General features: G+C 47.7%; 1 protein-coding gene across 4 annotated transcripts in view; it reads left to right on the top strand.

The window, feature by feature from the left end:
- Positions 1-724: 724 nt before the first annotated feature.
- The window catches only part of RGMB (repulsive guidance molecule BMP co-receptor b), a 34261-nt gene continuing 14406 nt past the window's right edge, over positions 725-20579 (top strand). For 3 of the 4 annotated variants that reach the window (XM_076361577.1, XM_076361578.1, XM_076361579.1), the window contains exons 1-3: positions 725-784; positions 1686-1781; positions 5875-6386. In XM_076361577.1, the coding sequence (XP_076217692.1) occupies positions 757-784; positions 1686-1781; positions 5875-6386 (636 nt within the window). In that variant the 5' untranslated portion in view covers positions 725-756. Of the gene's footprint in view, positions 785-1685; positions 1782-3013; positions 3135-5874; positions 6387-20579 lie in introns of those variants that run through there. The other variant, XM_076361580.1, reaches the window with a different exon arrangement.

Here is a 20579-nt window from a genome sequence, read left to right on the forward strand (position 1 = left end):
CTAGTAGGTGCAAAGAGGAAAGAGAGGGGGCAGCCTCACAAGGGGGAAACCCAAACTGGGCGTCTGTGCTGTGTGTGCAGCTTGTCAAGTGGGCTCCCAGCACTCGGATAAGTATGGAGCTATTGGCGGCTGCCGCCGCTGAGGTGGCTGAGAGCCGGGAGGTGTGGGGAAGATGCGCACGGAGCCAAGGCAGGGCCAGGAAGCTGCTTGGGGCTGCTCCGGCGGGTCGGGGTTCAGGCCGGGTGTCGGGGGCGGGGGACCAGGGGCCAGGATCGGGCCGACGGTGCGGATACGGGCAGGTGGGTGCTGGCGGCTGGCGCGGTGGGGTAGCGCCCGGCCGGGAGGGAAGTGGAGAGGCAGGCGGAGGAGCATGCCTGCACTCCCAGGGGGGGCTGCCCGTGCTCCCCGCTTTCTCCCCCCCACCTCCTCTGTATTAGTTTTCTATAGGTGGCAGAAGGATCACGCTGCCATTAAAAGCACATCTCCTCCCTTTGTGCCCGTGCCGGAGGGAGAGGGGCGGGCGGCAGGCAGGCTGGGGCGGGCCGCTCGCTGCTGCTGCCGCTCCCGCAACATCGGCCACCGCCTGCGCTGCCGCTATGGGTGCCGCCGTGCCCGGCGGGGGCGGCTTCCCGCTCGCCCCGCCCGGGCGCTGACCCACCGACCGCCCGGTCAGCTCCCGGCAGCTGCCCGCCCACCCGCTCCGTCGTCTCGGCAGCTGCCCGCCGGCCCCGCTGCGCCCGGACCCCGCCGCCGGCGATGCAGGCGGGCGATGGGTATGCTCGGGGTGAGTCGTTTGTCGTGTGCCTTTGTTCCAGCTGGGGTTGCAGCGAGGGGTGCGTTTGGGATGACGCGTTTGCTCGTTCATTGTGTTGAGTTTCTTCCACCTGCATTTAAGCAGTCTCAGCCGGTGCTCAGAGATGCCGAGATCTCGGGGGTCAGGGACTGGAGAGGGAAGGGAAGTATTGCCGAGCTGTCCAGACACACAGCTGGATTCCCTTGAGAGTTTTCAAACTGCAGGTTGCATCCTATAAAGCAAACGGCTCCCGATACGGAGTTCTTCCTGTGAATGTCACCTTCAGGGGTACCACAGGGTTTTCCCTGCTCTGCACCTAAAACGTGTTCCCTTCTTGAAGTCGAGGTGGGGGAGACGGTGGCCCCCCACTGGGTGCTGCTGAAAAGGCAGCCCCGGTGGTGTTGGTGCCGGCAGCATGCATTTTCCGCAGGTATCTCCCAAAGGTGGGCAGCATGGTACGGCCCTCCAGGCCCATGCTGGGTAGAACTGGCAGGCCCCAGGCCCAGCACCGGGGTGCAAGGCCAGGGCGCATACAGAGATCCTAGGTACGAGACATGGCAATGACTGCCTTTGCTCAGCTGGAAGGAAGCAAGAAACAAAACCGCCAGCGGATCTGTGAGGCTGCTGTGCTTTCAAGTTTTTGCAGTTTTTGCCTGACAAGATAATGTTGTTGGGCAGGAAGGTGGTGCGAGTTTCCCCAGAGAAATGGGCAAGAAAAGTGCTACTTCCGCAGCCCTGGCAGGCAGGCCCCAAATGTGTCTGGCACTGGCTGGTGTGCCTGCAGCAGCGCACTCCACAATTCGGATGCGGAGCCACCTCTGTGTGGGCCCTGTTCTTTCCCCCACAGCAAGGCCTCTCACCATGTCCGTGTTGTCATGTATTTGATATGCAGGTCCTAATATGCAAAGCGTCCCGTACCGTCCAGCGGGGGAGCACGGTGCAGCCTTGACCCCAGTGAGCCGCGCAGCGCGCTACAGTCAAACAAGATGTAAGTACCCGGTGTGGCATGGGCGAGTTACCAGCGGCGTAGTGCTGGGACTTCTGCCCTCCCCGTGGGCGAGCAGAGGAACACGGTGCGCCCCGCGGCGCCCCGGACGGCCCGGGAGGAGCCGCCCGTGGTGCTGCCTCCTGGGATTGGCGATGCTGCCCACGGGCGAGCGGCTCAGGCATCACACCCGCCTTCTGGAAAATAAACCACGGCTAGTGCAAAATCCAGCAGTTTTTCTTGCACTGAGAAGTCCGTTTAATTTCGCTATTTTTCCCGGTTCTGCCGCGGGTGAACTTGGAGCCCTGTCCGGGGACGAGCGGCCGATGCGGACCCTCTGGACGCTATGAAAAAGCCGCGGAAATGGCTTGTGCCGGGACGGTCCCGTCTACAGGAGGTTTCGCCCCTGCCTGGCGGAGACCCCTGCGCCGCTCCGGCTGCGGGGCTACCCGCCGCGCCGCGGCGGCAGCCCGGCACCCGCACCCGGCCGGGCCGGGCCGGGCCGGACCCGCGCGGGCCGCGCGCGTCCCCTGGCGGCGGCGCGTGGCACTGCGGACCCTCCTGCCGCGCGTGTGCCGGCGCAGCCAATCACCGCCGCGTGGAGCGCTGGGGGCCGCCCGCGGGCGCCGCCGCGATTGGCCGCGCGCGGCCGAGTGACGTGAGCAGTGGGGCCGGCGGCAGGCAGGCGGGGCCGCGTCCGGCGCGGCGGAGGAGGGGCTTTTTGCGCAGCGCCCCGCGGGCAGGAGGCGAGGCGCGAGGGGGCGGGGGAGCTCGGGACACCCCTCCCGCTCGAATGAGCGCCGGCCCGGGGGGCGGGGCCTCGCCGACGGCACGTCGTGGGGCTTGTCGGACAGGCCGAAGAGCCAATGGAAAGCGGCGGGCCGGGCGGGGCCGTGCGGGGTGGGCGCAGTGCGCACGGCGGCGCGGGGCCTGCGGGCTGCTCGGGGCTGCGGCCGGCACCGCCCGCCCTCCTTCCCTTCCCTTCCTTTCCTCCTTCCTTCCTTCGCCCGCTCACCGGCTCCTTCCCTTTGTGCTCCTCTCCTCCTGCCGCCATGCCGCGCCGCCCCGCGCCTGCCCCGCTGTGGCCCGGCGGCCTCCGCTCGTCGCCGCGCCGCTGAAAGAAAAGGAGGAGGAGGAGGAGGAAGCAGCGAGGAGGAGGAGGAGGAGGTTGCCCGCCCGCCGCCTCATGCCGCGGCCCCGTCCCGCCGCCAGCCCGGGGACCTGCATGGACGGGTATGGGGAGAGCTGCGCCTTCCCGCGCCGCCGGGGCTGAGCCGCCGCACCGCCGCGGGCCGCGCCGCCCGTCGCTCGCCGCCCTCGGCCTCCTCGCCGCCCTGGGGCTGCTGCTGGGCTCAGGTACCGGGGCGGGCCGGGGCCCGAGGGGGGCCGCAGCGCGTGGGGCCGGGGCTCGGCGGGGACCGCCGCCGCGGGGCGGTGCAGCCGCAGCCCCGGCCTGGCCATGGCGTGACCGGGGCGGGGGGAGGGCGTTGCGCGCTCGGGCGGCGCGGGCTGGTGCGGGGTTGCGAGCGGTGTCTGCGTGGGCGCGCCCTCCCCCCCGCGTGGGCAGCGTGCGGGTAGCGCCCTGCGCGGAGCGCCCCGTGCCGCGGCCTTGTGCGGGGCGGGGCGGGGGCCTGCGGGTGGGAAGGCTGATGCAGCGCTGGAAGTGACGGGAGCGAAACCGGGCAGCGCCGGGCCGTGCGGCGGCCCGCCTGAAGACGCGGGGAACGGCTGTTTCTTTTTGCTTGAGGTAGAGCCAGCGTTTGCGTGGCGGATTGGAAACTGAGGAGAAAGTGGAAGGTACCCCGCACACTGCAGACGCCTGCTAAAGTGGCCTGTGTTTTCAACTCACAAGTGATCTGAGCAGTTGTAGTTCTGTGAAAATGTTTCTCTCTAGCTTGAGCGCTTCTATATATTTATAGTTCTAGTGAAATAAATTGTAGGGAAAAGTCATCCGATTTTAGTAAAATCGCTGTTCGTTCACCCCTCTCTGTACCAAGAATCCACTGAAAGCACCAAGCACATTTCCTAAGGTTGCAAGGAGTGTGGAGGGACAGATTTATTGGGCTGTTTGATAACTTGACTGACTTGCTCAGCTAGATTAATTTATATATGATTAAAATATTACCTCAAATCTTAACTGAAGGGAAATATAAGAAAAGTTTTGATGCTTTGAAAGTCAGGCTCTGAACCAACGTTGCCTCTGTCATTTTGCTTGACATAGGTCTTTTTTTGTTTGTGTATCTGAAAACACAGAATTTGATTGGGTTTTTTTCTGTTCTTTTGAAAAGCTATGTATCACTTGCACAAAGATCAAGTGAGAAACTTACTGTTTACTCATACAATTCATGGTCACACTTGGCTGTAGGTTAGAGACTTCCTCCTTCTACTCTGTGTTGTCTTGGGATTTTGACAGGAGATCTGCGTTAGCTACCCATCACTGGCAAAACCTGTTGCCTTTATAAATTCATGGTTTGGATATTCAGAGTAAGTCATGTGAGTACTGACTCACAGGAGGGTCAGCTAAGGGGCAAGCAAAGAAATTGCTAATATTCTCTCATCACTGTGTGAATTGCAGAAAACAACTGTGTTTAAAAATGAAAAGTGCTACATTACTATTCAGTCCATTTTCCACTCCTCATGTCTCGGGCGTTTAGGAACATTTTAATTAGGCTGTTAAAATCAGATTAGACCCATGCCTATTTTACTGTGAGGAGACACAAAACAAGTGGGAAATATTGTAAAGAGGGGCTTGAGGGGAGGGAAAGCAATATCTGTTGCGTATATTGTATTTTCCTTTTTTTCCATGTATCTTTGTAAGTATTTTTGTGGTTATCAAAATCTGCTTTATGACAGTTTGAAATTACAGATGAATGTATGCACAGCTGAATTTTATAGGCCATGAAAGGAACAAATAAGCACAGCATGTTTTTAGTAGATAGTTTTGGGTGCTTGGACAGCTATTGCATGAAGTCTTGCACATATTCTTTATGAAGGTCCATTTTTTGTTATGGCTGTTTTCAGCTCTTTGGATGGGAGGGAACCTGATCTCTCCTTTGACTGGGGTCCTCCTAGTTTTAACCCCCGTGGAACATGTGGCTCTGTTTCCTTTAGTGCAGCATACAGTCTTGTTTGTTTCATTTAGCTCCTCATGAGTTTTTGTGTAAAAGTTACCTGCAGAAGACCATTGTTAACTGCCATAAGAATCTGGAAGGATTTCAGATCATGACAGTGAGAGCTGTGAAGGAGCGGGCTATAAAACTCCAGTTTGCTTGCTGGGATGGTAATTATGCTTTCTTTGCGGAAATCAGGTGACCAGATAAGGTCTAACTGGTTTCTTCATGTAAGGGGAACTGTGTACCTGTTGCATACATCTGAGAAGTACTTCAGGTTTTTGTGGGGAGAGGGTTTCTTTGCCTCTTGTCTTACTGAATTACACTGTAAGAGGTACTGGTATTGCAGTGTATGGATTCCTTAGCTGGCAACTTGCACTTCAGATGGCTGTGGGTTTTCTCACTCATTAGTCCCAGAAAGCAAGCAGTGAAGCTTTAGCTATGGCAGTGCCAGGGGAGTAAAGCAAGCTGAATTTATGGCCTACGCACTTCCACACCCTCCTTCTCCCCACCCTGCTTTCTAGAAGAGAAACTTTGATTTCTGCTTCATTCACTCTGGTTTTGTCTAAATGTGTATCTCTTGCTGCCTTTACCACATCCTTCTGAGGGGTAGGATTCTCTTTAAAAGTTCAGTAACTTGTGTAAAGCACTGAAAGACTAAATGGAGACTTACTTATTGACTAAGTGATTAACTTAAGCACAGAATTGCATCATCACCTTGATATCTGGAAAGAAAGGCTGGGCTCATGCTTGGCAGGAGTTAGTGCTCTTAATTTCCATTTAGACAGTATCAAGTAATGCATTAAGTCATGCATCGGTCATCTCAGCCTTTGAGATGGTCTGTATTGCTATCTTTCTGCCTCCCAACCCCTTTTTCTCTATTATGTAGTGTTTCCCCAATGGGTGAGCACTGGGAGTTGTTTTCTACAGTACCTGTGGGTGTGGAGGTTGGCTTGATTTCTCTCTGCCATCTGTTTTGTGCTTAGGTGACTGCCAGCTGCAAACACCTTGTCGAATCCAGAAGTGCACCACCGATTTTGTATCCTTAACTTCACATCTAAACTCAGCTCTTGAGGGCTTTGATTTGGAGTTCTGCAAGGCCCTGCGAGCATACTCTGCCTGTACCTATCGCAATTCCAAAGTATGCCGTGGAAACCTAGTCTACCATTCTGCAGTGCTTGGGATCAGCGACCTCATGAGCCAGAGAAACTGTTCCAAAGATGGACCCACATCCTCCACCAACCCTGAAGTGACCCATGATCCCTGCAATTACAGTGGCCACACAGAAGCCAGAGAACATCAGGGAGGGGAGAAGACTCATCCTACTACTTACCTATTTTGTGGCTTGTTTGGTGATCCTCATCTGAGGACTTTTAAGGATCACTTCCAGACATGCAAGGTGGAAGGTGCTTGGCCCCTCATAGACAATAACTACTTATCAGTGCAAGTGACCAATGTGCCTGTGGTCCCAGGATCCAGCGCTACTGCTACAAATAAGGTATGGATTGTTCTTAAGCACTGTGTATGCATACATAAGTAAAAGACCAAGACAGTAGAGTAAGTCACTTAGCCCTTAACAGTTAAGAAGTGTAGCAGCTTGAGAATCTTCCATGCAGTAGTCTAAGAAAGTAAAACTGTTAGCCTCTTCTTTTCTGAGAATCAAACAAAACTTAAAATAGGTCCTTTTCTGCCTTCTTCTCCTCCCCACCATAAGAAAACCCTGTATGTATCACCACATAAGCCTTTAAGGATACTAAATGTAATGCTTTAAAACAGTTATCAGATTGCAGTATCTGTGACTGCCTCTGCACTAAGTAGAAGTTCTAGGCAATGAGCAATGAAAGAGTGTAAGTCTCTGCTTTTCATTAATTCTCTAAATTGTATAGCCATAACAGTAGAAAAGAAAAACTGTTGACAGAGTGGCACAACAAATGAGTTACCACGACACTGATGGTTCAGAGCAGAGACAAGAAGGGGAACTGTGGAAAATTGAGAGGAGGTAGCAAAAAAATTACGTTGATGCCAAATGGTTGTCAGAAGGTCTTAGTACCCTGGTTTTACTAAAGAAGCAGCCTGAAAATTCTGCTGAGAGTGTTAAGTCCCTGTTCAGACAGGCAAGACTTAAGATTGCTCTCCTCTCAGCCACTTGAGGTGGCTAGAGAAGGAACACATGCGCTAATACTGATAGCTTATGCCACTTCTTTACGTTAAGAGAAGTACTTGTGTCTTTCTGTTGAAGGCAGATAGCAAGTGTGTCTGTAGGAAGAAAATGAGCAGGTATAAAGCATGAGCCTGGCTGAGATGTCCTTAGATTTACCTCCAGAGCCAGGGATGAAAAATGCTCTGAACTTTTGGGGGCATCTTTCAATCAACAAAAATTACTTGAACGTACATTTGAAGCTGGTGCTGTCATGTATCTTGTTCCCTTTTTGGAGTGAAATGGCCTTTTTTAACTGTGGTAGTGTAGCTCTTGTATTGTCAAGGTATGTCAGGCTGTGTGTATGCAGTTTCAAGACCATCAATATTGGAGAATTCTCATTGTTTTGTTAGGCTCGGAAGTAGATTTTTTTATTACCAGGGGTCAGGAGCAGGGGGTGCCGGTCACAGTAGGTTAGAGCCTGCACATCGTCCATGGAGATGGCTGTGCAGTAATATTAATAAGTGAAAATCAGTCTTGCTATTGCATTTGTGCTGGATTCTGAGGTACGGACTAATGTCAATGCTTGTATGAACAAGGCAAATTTTTGCATTTGCCAGAAGCCAGAGGTTGGATACATCACTGAAATTCAGAATCACCTTTTCTTAACTTGTGCCTGTTCCAAGAACAGTCTGCATCATGAATGAGTTCTGAAAGAGTATAAAATGAGGGAATAAAGCTAACCTGAGTAAGCTTTGCAAAAGAGACTTAGGTCCCTTGAAATCTGCTCCAGTGGCTTTTTTTTAAAGATTCTTAAATAAATACAAGAAAAAGCTTCATTTTGTAATCTACAGTAAGCTTTTATCGTCAGTTTTGCTAAAGTCTTGCAGAATGTTCTTTATTTCCTTGTTCCTGGTAGTACCAGAGGAAAAAGTTCAGAGTCGTCTTGTGTACAAATTGTGTGGGTGGCTAGGCTGTGATGGTAGTAGATAGGTGATCTTATCTTGCCTTTCAGCCACATTCTGAAAATGATTGACTATGGTAGCATGTTATGCTGGAATATGTCTTCTCAAACAGATGACCAAGAGGAGAACTTCAGGAAATAAATGTCTGTATGTACTGGGGGAAAGTACATGTTTTAAAGGGTGTACCTTCTCTCTTTATTTATTCTCAATGTTTTTGTGTTTTTCTTTGACTTGTCATTCTGGAAAAAGTGGTAATTAATTTTTCTCTTTCATAATACTGGTTTAACATCCCTGCTGTTGCACAAGTACAGCTAAGTGTGCAGAAGCAATTAAATGAAATAAGATATATGGTTTAGGAAATTAGAAATGTCTCTAATATCTATTACATGTTGTACAGTCCTTGAGTTTTTTCTTTCTTTGGCAGGTAATCAAACTTATCAGCATACCTGTTTGTAGGAAATGAAGGTTGATTGAATGTACAAGTAACTTAGCAAGATAAGTTTTTTAATATCTCTAATGCATCCTCTTGACACCTTTATTTCTTTACAGAGTAGGCTGCTATAAAAGGTACAGAAAAGGCTTGTTAAACTGCACTGTCACTGCTAGTTTTATTCCTCTAATGTTTTTCTCTGCAAGTATTCCATTTCAGTTGTGGTGATGGACTATCTGCTGCTGGCTGTACTTTCCTAATTTTGGCCACAGGGTAGCTTAAGGCACCTTCAAAGAGCTACCAAAAGAAGTTCAGTGACTTTTATCTATGTAGTGTTTTTTCCCTAACTAAGAGCATACAAATAGGTCTTCTACCTTCTTTGTAAGAAAAGTTTCCAGAATTTTATTCATTGTTAGTCTTGCTGCTTTTTCATTGCAGATATATTGAGATAGATGTTTAATGGGAAATAATAACAAAGGTTTATGCTGAACTTAAATTGTGCAGAAGCCAAAGCAAATACTAAATTGCTAACTAGCCTACTTAAGTAGGCTAGTCTGCTACTCTAAAGCAGACCTAATGAAAGCAAAGACAAAAAGAGTAGAAAATTCAGTTCTTCCTGAATGTACTTTTTTAGGGGAAGTGATTTGAGAAGCTGTAGGGACAGAATATTTAATCTTCACCCCGTATGCAGTGTGCTTTTGAAAGGGGCATACCATCACTTGGCCTTGGAGGTAGTTACTACCTTCAAATTTATCATAGCTTTTTGGTGTACGAAGCTCTAAGGGAATCAGCAATGAAGGGAGCATTGTGTGTAAAGTAAGTTGTCTTCTCTGTCCAAAACCTGTAAGACTTCAGTAACTCCAACAGTCTGAGGGCTATCCAGTGAGTTCATAAAGGACAAGAGAATGCCAGGAGGAGATTTTAAAAAAGAAGGTGAAGAATGAAAGTATGTTTCCCTGACCCTTCCCCCATACTGCGCATCTGGCAGGAAAGTATGAAAAGCAAGAAAACTCTTCCTGTAATTCCTTAATTGGAAGGGTACATCCTCTTGTGGGAGTTGTGTATTTATTCACAAAATGCTCTTGGCAATTTGTTTGTAGGTGTTTTGCATATTTGTGATGCCCATAGTAACAACATCTGTTTCTTCACTGTGAACAAAGCTATTGTATGGTCTGTGGTCTAGCTGAAACTTGAAACTCCGGGTTTTTTGAGCTTGTCTGATGTGCTTGTGCCCCTTGGCATAGGATCCTAGGGCCTCTCAGTTGGAGAATGAAGGATCATCACCAAGTAGCTGGAAAACTGAGTTGAATCTCTCCTTTCTTTTTCTTTCTGACAGACTTCCTGTATGAGTTTTGGGTAGGTCGCTGGCATCTTTATGTCTGATTTCTCTAGCTATAGATAAAGAGCTCCCCTGTCTTGGAAGCTGTTTTGGGATTTCCTGAGGATAAATAGCTATTACAAGGGGCTGTAGAGGGAGCAGGTAGGAAGGGTGTTGTAGAATGCATTAAATAGAAGGGGATTTTTTTTTACTTATTGTGTGCTTTGTTTGGAGGGGTACAAAGCCTTTATTGGCTTTCATTGCTGTGACAGGTGTTCTGGATATCACTAGTGTAGTTTTCCCTGAATAGCAAATGAGGCAGAGATGCTTAGGCTTGCCTATGGAAAACTTTCCTTCTTGTTTGCAGTAATTGGAAATGGAGTTTTTCCTATCCAGGTGTTTCATAGTGGATAGCTTGAGGATGAGAGAGTGAATGGAAGGACAGAGAAGGAAAAAACCACTGCTTTTACTGTAGTGGATTTACTGGGCATAAAGCTTTGAACCTGGGAATTGGTAGTATTAGCAGGGTAGGGGAACATTGGGTATAAGTGTTTTTTTTCCCCAGAGTTAAACATTTAAATATCTCTTTCGCAGCGTGGTTTCTACTTTTGCAGGAAGTCATTGCAGACTGAGCACAGTGTACGTAGTCTCCTTTAAATAATATTAAAGCATTTGTCTCCCAGTTACCATTCAGTTGTTCTTCTAAGTAACAGCATCAGATAACTGATCACGTGAGATTAGTTTTTTCTTCTTTATGGATATTCTGCCTAAGGTAAAGATTAATTTGGCTTTATTTCTCAGAAGTAGTACATACTACAGTTTTGTTGGAGGACATCATAGAATCACAGAGTGATAGAATCATTTAGGTTGGAAAAGGCCTTTAAGAACATCAAGTCTAACCATTAACCTAGCACTGCCAAGTCCCACTAAACCATGTCACTAAGTGCCACATCTACACATCTTTTAAATACCTCTGGGGATGGTGACTCAACCATTTGCCTCGCAGCCTGTTTCAATGCCTGACAACCCTTTCGGTGAAGAAGTTTTTCCTAATATCCAATCTAAACCTCCCCTGGCACAACTTGAGCCTGTTTCCTCTCATCCTATCACTTGTTACTTGGGAGAAGAGACCAACACCCACCTCGCTACAACCTCCTTTCAGGTAGTTGTAGAGAGCGATGAGGTCTCCCCTCAGCCTCCTTTTCTCCAGGCTAAACAACCCCAGTTCCCTCAGCCGCTCCTCATAAGACTTGTTCTCCAGACCCTTCACCAGCTTCATTGCCCTTCTTTGGACATGCTCCAGCACCTCAATATCTTCCTTGTAGTGAGGGGCCCAAAAACTGAACACAGTATTCACAGTGTGGCCTCCCCAGTGCTGAGTACAGGGGGACGATCATGTCCCTACTCCTGCTGGCCACACTATTCTAATAGAAGCCAGGATGCTGTTGGCCGCCTTGGCTGCCAGGGCACACTGCCGGTTCATGCTCAGCCAGCTGTTGCCCAAGACCCCCAGGTCCTTTTCCACCAGGCAGCTTTCCAGCCATTCTTCCCCAAGCCTGTAGTGTTGCATGGGGTTGTTGTGACCCAGGTGCAGGACCCAGCACTTGCCTTGTTGAATCTCATAGAGTTGGCCTCGGCCCATCGATCCAGCCTGTCCAGATCCCTCTGCAGAGCCTTTCTACCCTCAAGGAGATCAACACTCCCGCCCAGCTTGGTGTCATCTGCAAACTTACTGAGCTTCACTGGTGTGAACAATGCTCTTTCCTGGTGTTCAGGACAGCCTAGCCTTACTAGAGGTGGTTTTGTAGGACAAGCTATGGCAGTTTGTCAGGCATTAAACTGTTTTCTTGTCTGTGATGTTTGTGGGGCTGCTGGACAACTGTTACAGACATTTCAGTGTCTTCAACGCCTGCCTTTGGGGGGTGGAGAGAATGCATACATACTCAGTAGCACTTATCTGTATGTCTTTAAAGCCTCTGGGGGTCTCTTGGGGGCAGTAGGTCAGAGAGTAAATTAATGGTTATAAGTGGCAGTTTTTTCTCAGACATGGCGATGGGAGTTAGATGTTCATGTTGTGCATTTAAACAGGCTTTACTTTGCCGTTTGTTGCCATATAAGCTTGTTAGTCCCACTGTGGGGAGGGAGGGAACCTTTCTTCTTGGGCTGTCCACCTGAGAAAAGGAGGTGGAATGTTTTAGCTACTGTTCCCCTTGATTAAGGATGCTTAACTATGGTCAAGTTCTGGGTAGTTTCGAAATTAATCAATAGTAGATTGATTTCTAGAGTGATTTATGAACAGTGACCTTGCTTAACCACATTCAAGAAACGCTTTCCTCAGTGATCTTGGCTTTCCTTTTGGAAATCATCTAATACTGAGCTGTCTTGTTTTCAGGTTGACTTCCTCTTTATTTCTCTGTTGTGCATGGAATTCACCCTCCTTCTTTTCCCATTTTCTCCTCTGACATGAAATAGGAATGTGTCATGGTAAAATGTCTTGTGGTGCTTCTGTACCACAGAAGCAGGCTGAAGTACAGCAGGCTGAAGGGGGATTACTGTATTTAGTTTTGTAACACTCCCAGCAGTTCTTGCTTCCAAGAAGTTGGCCCCAGCAGCATCACTGATGCAGTCCTTAAATCTTCCCCAGACAGTTTGCCCTCCCCATGCTCTCCCCACCCCCAATATGCATGGAAGAAGCAAAGTGTCTTTTGCACATACACCTCTTGCTGGTGTCCTTGAGCTATGTCAACTTCAGCAAATAGTGCACCACAAAAGCATGGGTATATGGAGAGAAACGTGAAGAAATCCTGCTTTGGAGGATGCCTGGTGCTGTCTGATGGACTGAGCAGTCATTAGCATTTGCAACACGCCTTTCATAGAATCATAGAATAGAATCATTAAGGTTGCAAAAGACCTCTAAGATCATTGAGTCCAACCGTCAACCCAACACCACCATGCCTATTAAACCATGTCCCTAAAGTGCCTCATCTACACGTCTTTTAAATACCTCCAGGGATGGGGACTCAACCACTTCCCTGGGCAGCCTGTTCCAATGTTTAACCATTGTTCCAGTGAAGAAATTTTTCCTCATGTCCAATCTAAACCTCCCCTGGCACAACTTGAGGCCATTTCCTCTCATCCTATCGCTAGTTACTTGGGAGAAGAGACTGACACCCACCTCGCTACAGTCTCCTTTCAGGTAGTTGTAGAGCGCGATAAGGTCTCCCTTCAGCCTCCTTTCTCCAGGCTAAACCACCCCAGTTCCCTCAGCTGCTCCTCATAACGCTTGTTCTCCAGACCCTTCACCAGCTTTGTTGCCCTTCTCTGGACTCAGTTTTGTTTCATCCCAAAAGACCTGCTATGCATAGAAGAAGGAACTAGCCCGTGATGTAACTTGAAATGAGGCTACTGAATCAAAATTTTGCAACGAGTCCTTATGATTTTCCCTATTAAATATCTCTACTTCCACCTTTTGGCATAGGCCATTTTTCAATAGGTGATGAGTGATGCTTGGTTTCTGTGATAAACTCACATGCTTCACACCTGTTGCAGGCCTCGGGAAAGGGAAGCTGTGACATTTTCAGTTGGTGATTGGAAGGTTATTTAATGCATTCAAGTTTAAAATTTCCTATATGTATGTATGAACTCTAAAAGCCTTTGGATGGCATTGCAAGACCCCTTTAGAAATATCATGTATGCTATGCAGTTATCTACCTATGAACTTCTAATAGCTGCCTTTCATAGATCACTTGTTAAGTCCTTTGCAGGCTTCCCAGGGATATTTGATAGACCACTGGTCTAGTATCATAAAACCTCCCGGTGAAACATCTCCTACCTAACCTCCAGTGCTTGATGAAATCATTAGTAAATCATGAGGTCTGTGTTTTTCTTTAAATATCCTTCCCTGTGTTTTCTCATAGACTGAAATGGTACATAAGGAGAGCACCTGAATGTTTTCTCATGATGCTAGGCATCAGGTAGGTCATGCAGGCTTATGCTGAAGATAAAGCTGAGAAGCATGAATAGCAAGGTGTTTCTTCAGCTGCATCAGAGTGCCATCTCAGCAGTCTGCCTGACCTACTGCGCTTTATGCAGACTTACAGGCGCGTCACTAGATCCACTGTGGGATCTCATCTGCTTCCCTGCTGCTCTCTGTTAGGAAAAGGAATGCTCAGTAGCAAAATCTAATGTCATAAGAAACATTGTGGAGATTCTCTTTCAGTGCACATATTCCACTGGTTGGGTATTCAGTTGTTAAATACTTATGTAACATACTTGTAATCAATGTTCCCTGCTTCTCTAACTAGCTTTCCGTGTTATGTACCTGAATGCTGACTGTAACCTTTCCAAGACATGTATCGTGGTCATCTGTGCTTGGAGTAGTAACTGGGGAGGACGGGGTGGATCTGTGAATTTTAGTAGCATCTTTGGTCTTCAGCAGTGTTGAGGTGGTGGTGATTGCATGGTGATACAAGCCCTTGCCTGAAAGTACAACCCAGTCACGACATATGTCTGGGGAGGAAAATGGACTTGGGGACTATTACAGTAAAATTATGAGTAAAACTAGGCAAGATCAAAATCTGTCCTTCTATGTTAAAAAAAAAAAACAAAACCAACAACCAAAACAAAAGAAAAAACAACAACCTTCAGATTTTTCCAGAGTCACTGCCTGTTCAGTAAGTAGTGTCACCTTCTTGCATGTGGTATCTCATACCTGTGTTTTTTAATATCTGGATGAAGTCTGATTCTTAGGCAGGTTTTGTCTGAATGCTTTCCTCAGGAATTTTGCCTGTGGTAGGTGTAGAAGACTTGAATGCCTGAAATTGCATTTATAGATACAGGAGTTGGATTTGTGTCTTGTTGTGGGAGGGCTAGACCAGGTTAAAGATGTGAAAAGAAAACTTCCTACCCTGGTACAGCCCTCAGATTATTACCCATTATTGCTTTTCCATGTAGGCAGCAATGAAGTTGCAATAAGAAGTCAGTGATCAAAAGAGACTTCAGGGTCTTGGGACGACTGGTTAAGGGATCAGGAGCACAAGTAGTTTTTTCCTCTATCCTTTCACTTGCAGGGAATGGTGTTGGAAGAAACAGGAAGACCCAGCAGATCAATATCTGGCTCCATGACTGGTGTCACCAGCAGAATTTTAGTTTTTTTCATGATGCATCGGTCTACACGACACCAGGCCTGCTGGCAGCAGATGGGGTACACCTTTCTCAAAGCGGGGAAAGGATCTTTGCACAAGAGTTAGCAGGGCTCATTGAAAGAGCTTTAAACGAGACTTGAAGGGGGAAGGGGATAAAACCAGGCTCATTAGTGATAAGCCATGGAGTGGCATGCCAGTGTTTGAGGGACGGTGTGTTAGTGAGGTCCTTTAGTCTGCTCCACGATGCACTGAGTACACTAGAGAACATTTAGAAATGTCTCTATACTAATGCCCGCAGCACCTTGGCCATCTCAGTGGGGGTAGGGGATGGAGATCCATGTGGCAGCAAAGGTGCAAGGGTTGTTGATGCGTTAGAAACCACGGAAGCACCTGGGAACAGTCACATTGGAACTAGGGCTTCTCCCCAGAAAAAGGTGGCAGGATCAATAGCCCAACTGAAGTGCACCTACACCAATGCACGCAGCATGGGCAACAAACAGGAGGAGCAGGAAGCCATTGTGCAGCTGGAAAACTATGATATAGTTGCAGTCATGGAAACATGGTGGGGTGACTTGCACAACTGGCATGCTGCAATGGATGGCTATAAACTCTTCGGAAGGGATAGGCAAGGAAGGAGAGGGGGTGGGGTTGCCCTGTACGTTAGGGAATGTTTAGACTGTCTAGAGCTTGATGATGGCGATGAAAGGGTTGAGTGTTCATGGGTAAGAATCGGGGGAAAGGCCGAGAAGGCAGGTATCATGGTGGGAGTCTGTTATAGACCACCCAACCAGGATGAAGAGGCAGACGAAATATTCTATAAGGAACTGGGAGAAGTCTCACGATCGCTAGCCCTTGTTCTCGTGGGGAACTTCAACTTACAAGATATCTGCTGGAAATACAATACAGCAGAGAGGAAGCAGTCTGGGAGGTTCCTGGAGTGTGTGGAAGACAACTTCCTGACGCAGCTGGTGAGTGAGCCAACAAGGGAAGGTGCCCCGCTTGGCCCTGTTGTTTGCAAACAGAGAAGGATCTGTGGGTGATGTGATGGTTGGAGGCCATCTTGGGCATAGCAATCATGAAATGATAGAGTTTTTGATTCTTGGCGAACTAAGGAATGTGGTTAACAGAACTGCTGCCTTGGACTTCCAGAGGGCAGACTTTAGCCTGTTTAGGGGCCTGGCTGACAGAGTCCCTTGGGAGGCAGTCCTGAAGGGCAAAGGAGTCCAGGAAGGCTGGACATTCTTCAGGAAGGAAATCTTAAAGGCGCAGGAGCAGTCCATCCCCATGTGCTGAAAGATGAGCCGGTGGGGAAGACAACCGGCCTGGCTGAACAGAGAGCTTTGGCTGGAACTCAGGGAAAAAAGGAGAGTTTATGACCTTTGGAAGAAGGGGCAGGCAACCCAGGAGGACTACAAGCATGTCGTGAGGTTATGCAGGGAGAAAATTAGAAGGGCCAAAGCCCAGCTAGAACTTAATCTGGCTACTGCTGTAAAAGACAATACAAAGTGTTTCTATAAATACATTAACAACAAAAGGAGGGCTAAGGAGAATCTCCATCCTTTGTTGGATGTGGGGGGAAACATAGTGACAAAGGCTGAGGAAAAGGCTGAGGTACTTAATGCCGCCTTTGCCTCAGTCTTTAAGAGTAAGACCAGTTGTTCTCGGGGTACCCAGCCCCCTGAGGTGGAAGACAGGAATGGGGAGCACAATGAAGTCCCCATAATCCAAGGGGAAATGGTTAGTGACCTGTTACACCACTTAGACACATACAAATCTATGGGGCCAGATGGGATCCACCCAAGGGTACTGAGGGAGGTGGTAGAAGTGCTCACCAAGACACTTTCAATCATTTATCAGCAGTCCTGGCTAACCGGGGAGGTCCTAGTTGACTGGAGGTTAGCAAATGTGACACCCATCTACAAGAAGGGTCAGAAGGAGGGTCTGGGGAACTACAGGCCTGTCAGTCTGACCTCAGTGCTAGGGAAGATTATGGAGCAAATCATCTTGAGTTCCATCACGGAGCATGTACAGGACAACTAGGTGATCAGGTCCAGTCAGCATGGGTTTATGAATGGCAGGTCCTGCTTGACTAACCTGATCTCCTTCTACAACAAGATGACCCGCATAGTGGATGAAGGAAAGGCTGTGGATGTTGTTTACCTGGACTTTAGTAAAGCCTTTGACACCATTTCCCACAGCATTCTCCTGGAGAAACTGGCTGCTCATGGCTTGGATGGGCGTACTCTTCACTGGGTGAAAAACTGGCTGGATGGCCGGGCCCAAGGAGTGGTGGTGAATGGAGTTAAATCCAGTTGGTGGCTGGTCACTAGTGGTGTTCCCCGGGGCTCAGTATTGGGGCCAGTTCTGTTTAACATCTTTATCAGTGATCTGGATGAGGGGATCAAGTGTACCCTCAGTAAGTTTGCAGATGAGACCACGCTGGGCGGGAGTGTTGATCTGCTTGAGGGTAGAAAGGCTCTACAGAGGGATCTGGACAGGCTGGATTGATGGCTAAGTGCCGGGTCCTGCACTTGGGTCACAACAACCCCATGCAACACTACAGGCTTGGGGAAGAATGGTTGGAAAGCTGCCTGGTGGAAAAGGACCTGGGGGTGCTGGTTGACAGCCGGCTGAACATGAGCTGGCAGTGTGCCCAGGTGGCCAAGAAGGCCAATGGCATCCTGGCTTGTATCAGAAATAGTGTGGCCAGCAGGAGTAGGGACATGATCGTCCCCCTGTACTCAGCACTGGTGAGGCCACACCATGAATACTGTGTTCAGTTTTGGGCCCCTCACTACAAGAAGGACGTTGAGGTGCTGGAGCATGTCCAAAGAAGGGCAACAAAGCTGGTGAAGGATCTAGAGCACAAGTCTTATGAGGAGCGGCTGAGGGAACTGGGGTTGTTTAGTCTGGGGAAAAGGAGGCTGAGGGGAGACCTCATCACTCTCTACAACTACCTGCAAGGAGGTTGTAGCGAGGTGGGTGTCGGTCTCCTTTCCCAAGTAACAAGTGATAGGATGAGAGGAAACAGCCTCAAGTTGTGCCAGGGGAGGTTTAGATTGGATATTAGGAAAAACTTCTTCACCAAAAGGGTTGTCAAGCATTGGAACAGGCTGCCCAGGGAAGTGGTTGGACATGTAGATGTGGAACTTAGGGACGTGGTTTAGTGGTGGACTTGGTAGTGTTAGGTTAACAGTTGGACTCAATGATTTTAAGGGTCTTTTCCAACCTAAGTGATTCTATGATTCTATTAAATGTATAGTAAAATAGCAACATACAGTCATATCTACTAGTGAGAACCAGTACGAGAACTCACAGTTGAAAGTGTTGCTTTTAAGGCACACAAGCCAGGCACCTTCTAGAGATACATGAAGGTGGTCTAGAAACTTCACTTTGGCATCTCAGTAACACCATCCTTGAAAGGCTTTGCATCTGCAGTGGGATTTAAGTAATCTTTGTGATCAGTACACTCAGTGAGGATGATGTTACTGGCATCAGTAGGAGTGGGACGATGAAGTCCAAAATGAAGTATTTCAAGTGCAGATTGAATGTGTGGGGTTTTTTGTTTGTTTTTAGTACTCTTCGTATAGCTGATTGTATATTGTATCTTCAGATAAGTCTCTGGAACAACCTATTTTCATCTTTTAAGGCTCCTCACTGCAGTAGCTTAAGAGCTTTGTATGTGCCCAGAGAACAAGGCTCAGATACTGATACTTTCAAAAGAACTTTCTTCATCTGAAGATTCTGGCATTTGGATTTTTCTTTCCTAGGTTTAGAGAGGGCAGCTAGTTTCTAGTCCGTAAACAGCGACACATGAGCAGCTTTGTGGGGGCTTTCTTACAACCCAGCCAGAGTGTAGAAAGTACTATAAGTACATGGGCACATGTTAAATTTGTTTGAAATAACCTTTTTCACTCTTTAATGCTTTCTGTTACCTTGAGAACTTAAACAGAGAAGGCTTTTCAGTGAAATTTGTTTCATCTCCCCTTGCAACAAGGTCTTGAGTATCCCTCAGTACCAGGGCATGAGATTGAGGTAGGAGTGGGTGAGAAGGGAAGGACCTTATAGAACTCTGGTTTTACTGATCTGGCCTATGGATTAGATGGATGTCACACGACCTAAACCACAGTATCCAAACCTAATGTCCTGAGCCGCAGTGTTTAAATATGAGTATGTCCTTGGAAAGTCTTAATGGTCTCTGTTGATTCTCTGTTTGGACCATCCTTGCAAGCTCTGTGGAGGCCTTCGTTCACTTAATAGTTGTTCAGCCCTCATTCAGTGTGCAATGTTATTGCTGATCTTGTGTTAGGGTGACAGCTTCTGTTCTCCCTCTCTGTCTCTGAAACTGTGTGCATTTCATTCTTGTAGAGGAGGGAGCTTTGGAGAGAATAGTTTGGTGGCTGCTTCCTGATAAATTTTGCCAGTTGCCTTGCTTAACTGCTTTATCAAGTAGCCAGTTCTGTGTCTCATTAAAACCATTAACTCTTTTTGACTCCAGACTTGTTCAGGTGCTGCGCAGATTTAGAGCTTTACTTCTGTTGAAATGTAAATCATTCTTTCCTTGCAGAGCAAAGCAAATGTGCTTGAGGAAGCAGGAATGCTTCTTTGTCTGAGCAGGCTAAGATACAAGTCTGTTTCATCGAAACTGTGTTATATTAAATATAAGACCTGATTTACTGCATGAGGCTCTGGATTATATGCAGAAATACTAATTGCTTGACAGATCTCAGGTTTCTCTTCTCTGGGTTGCTGAGCTTACTTCACTAAGCATAGAGTGGCCTTTACAGCAACAAGGGCACTTGTGCATTTTCTGGATTTTGGGCATAGGCATTCAAGCTTAGCTGTGGCCCACAGACATCAAGTTTACTAAATTACTTGACTACAGATGGTCTCAAGCTAGCTGTGTAACTGATTAATGAAAAGAAAAACCATTGGAAAATTCCAGTCAGACAGCACCAGTGGGAACATATGAAATCAAAATAGCAAGTATTGTCTGTGTGTGTGAGACAGACAGAAAGACTGACAGAATGTCAACCAACTGGGACAAACCAAACATTGAAAACTGATGTAATACTGTTTAGGGTATGTCTGCATACTCCAAAGGAGGAGTTGTTGTAATGGGAGGAGGGAGAAGGGAAGACTTTTGTCTTATACAACTTGTATGGAGAAGTGAGGCTAATGAGGGTAGAGGTTTTATTCGGATTGTCTGTAATCAGCTGTTTTATTTAACCTCTAGCTCTTACTTCAAAGCAGAGGGGCATGAAAGAAAAGCTGTTGTGCAGAAATGTGCTGGTTAACTGAAATTAAAATGTGAGGTTGCTATAGAGTAGATTTTAAGGAAAAAGTGTAATGTTAGATTGAAAATGCCTTCTTATACGTTTTGGAGTACTCTGAATCTTGTAGCAGACTGCTTAAATCATAGACTGTAAGTAATTTTGATGTAATCAGTCAATGATGAAAATAATTACTAAAGTAGCTATTCGTGGTGCAAAATTCCCTTTGACCTTTTCAAGAAGTCACTCCCCTCTGAAACTGTAAAGGAAGTAGCATATCTGTTTCTGATATTTATAAGTTATTCCTCATTATACTTTTCATTTTAGGAAAAGCCACGAGATGTTCCAAACTTGGTCTGCCAAATAGCCTAATTACTCCCTTCAAGTAAGACAGGAGGACCTGCTCTTTTTCTTGCGGCTTATT

Source organism: Aptenodytes patagonicus, chromosome Z, assembly GCF_965638725.1.
Source record: "Aptenodytes patagonicus chromosome Z, bAptPat1.pri.cur, whole genome shotgun sequence".
Taxonomy (NCBI): Eukaryota; Metazoa; Chordata; class Aves; order Sphenisciformes; family Spheniscidae; genus Aptenodytes; species Aptenodytes patagonicus.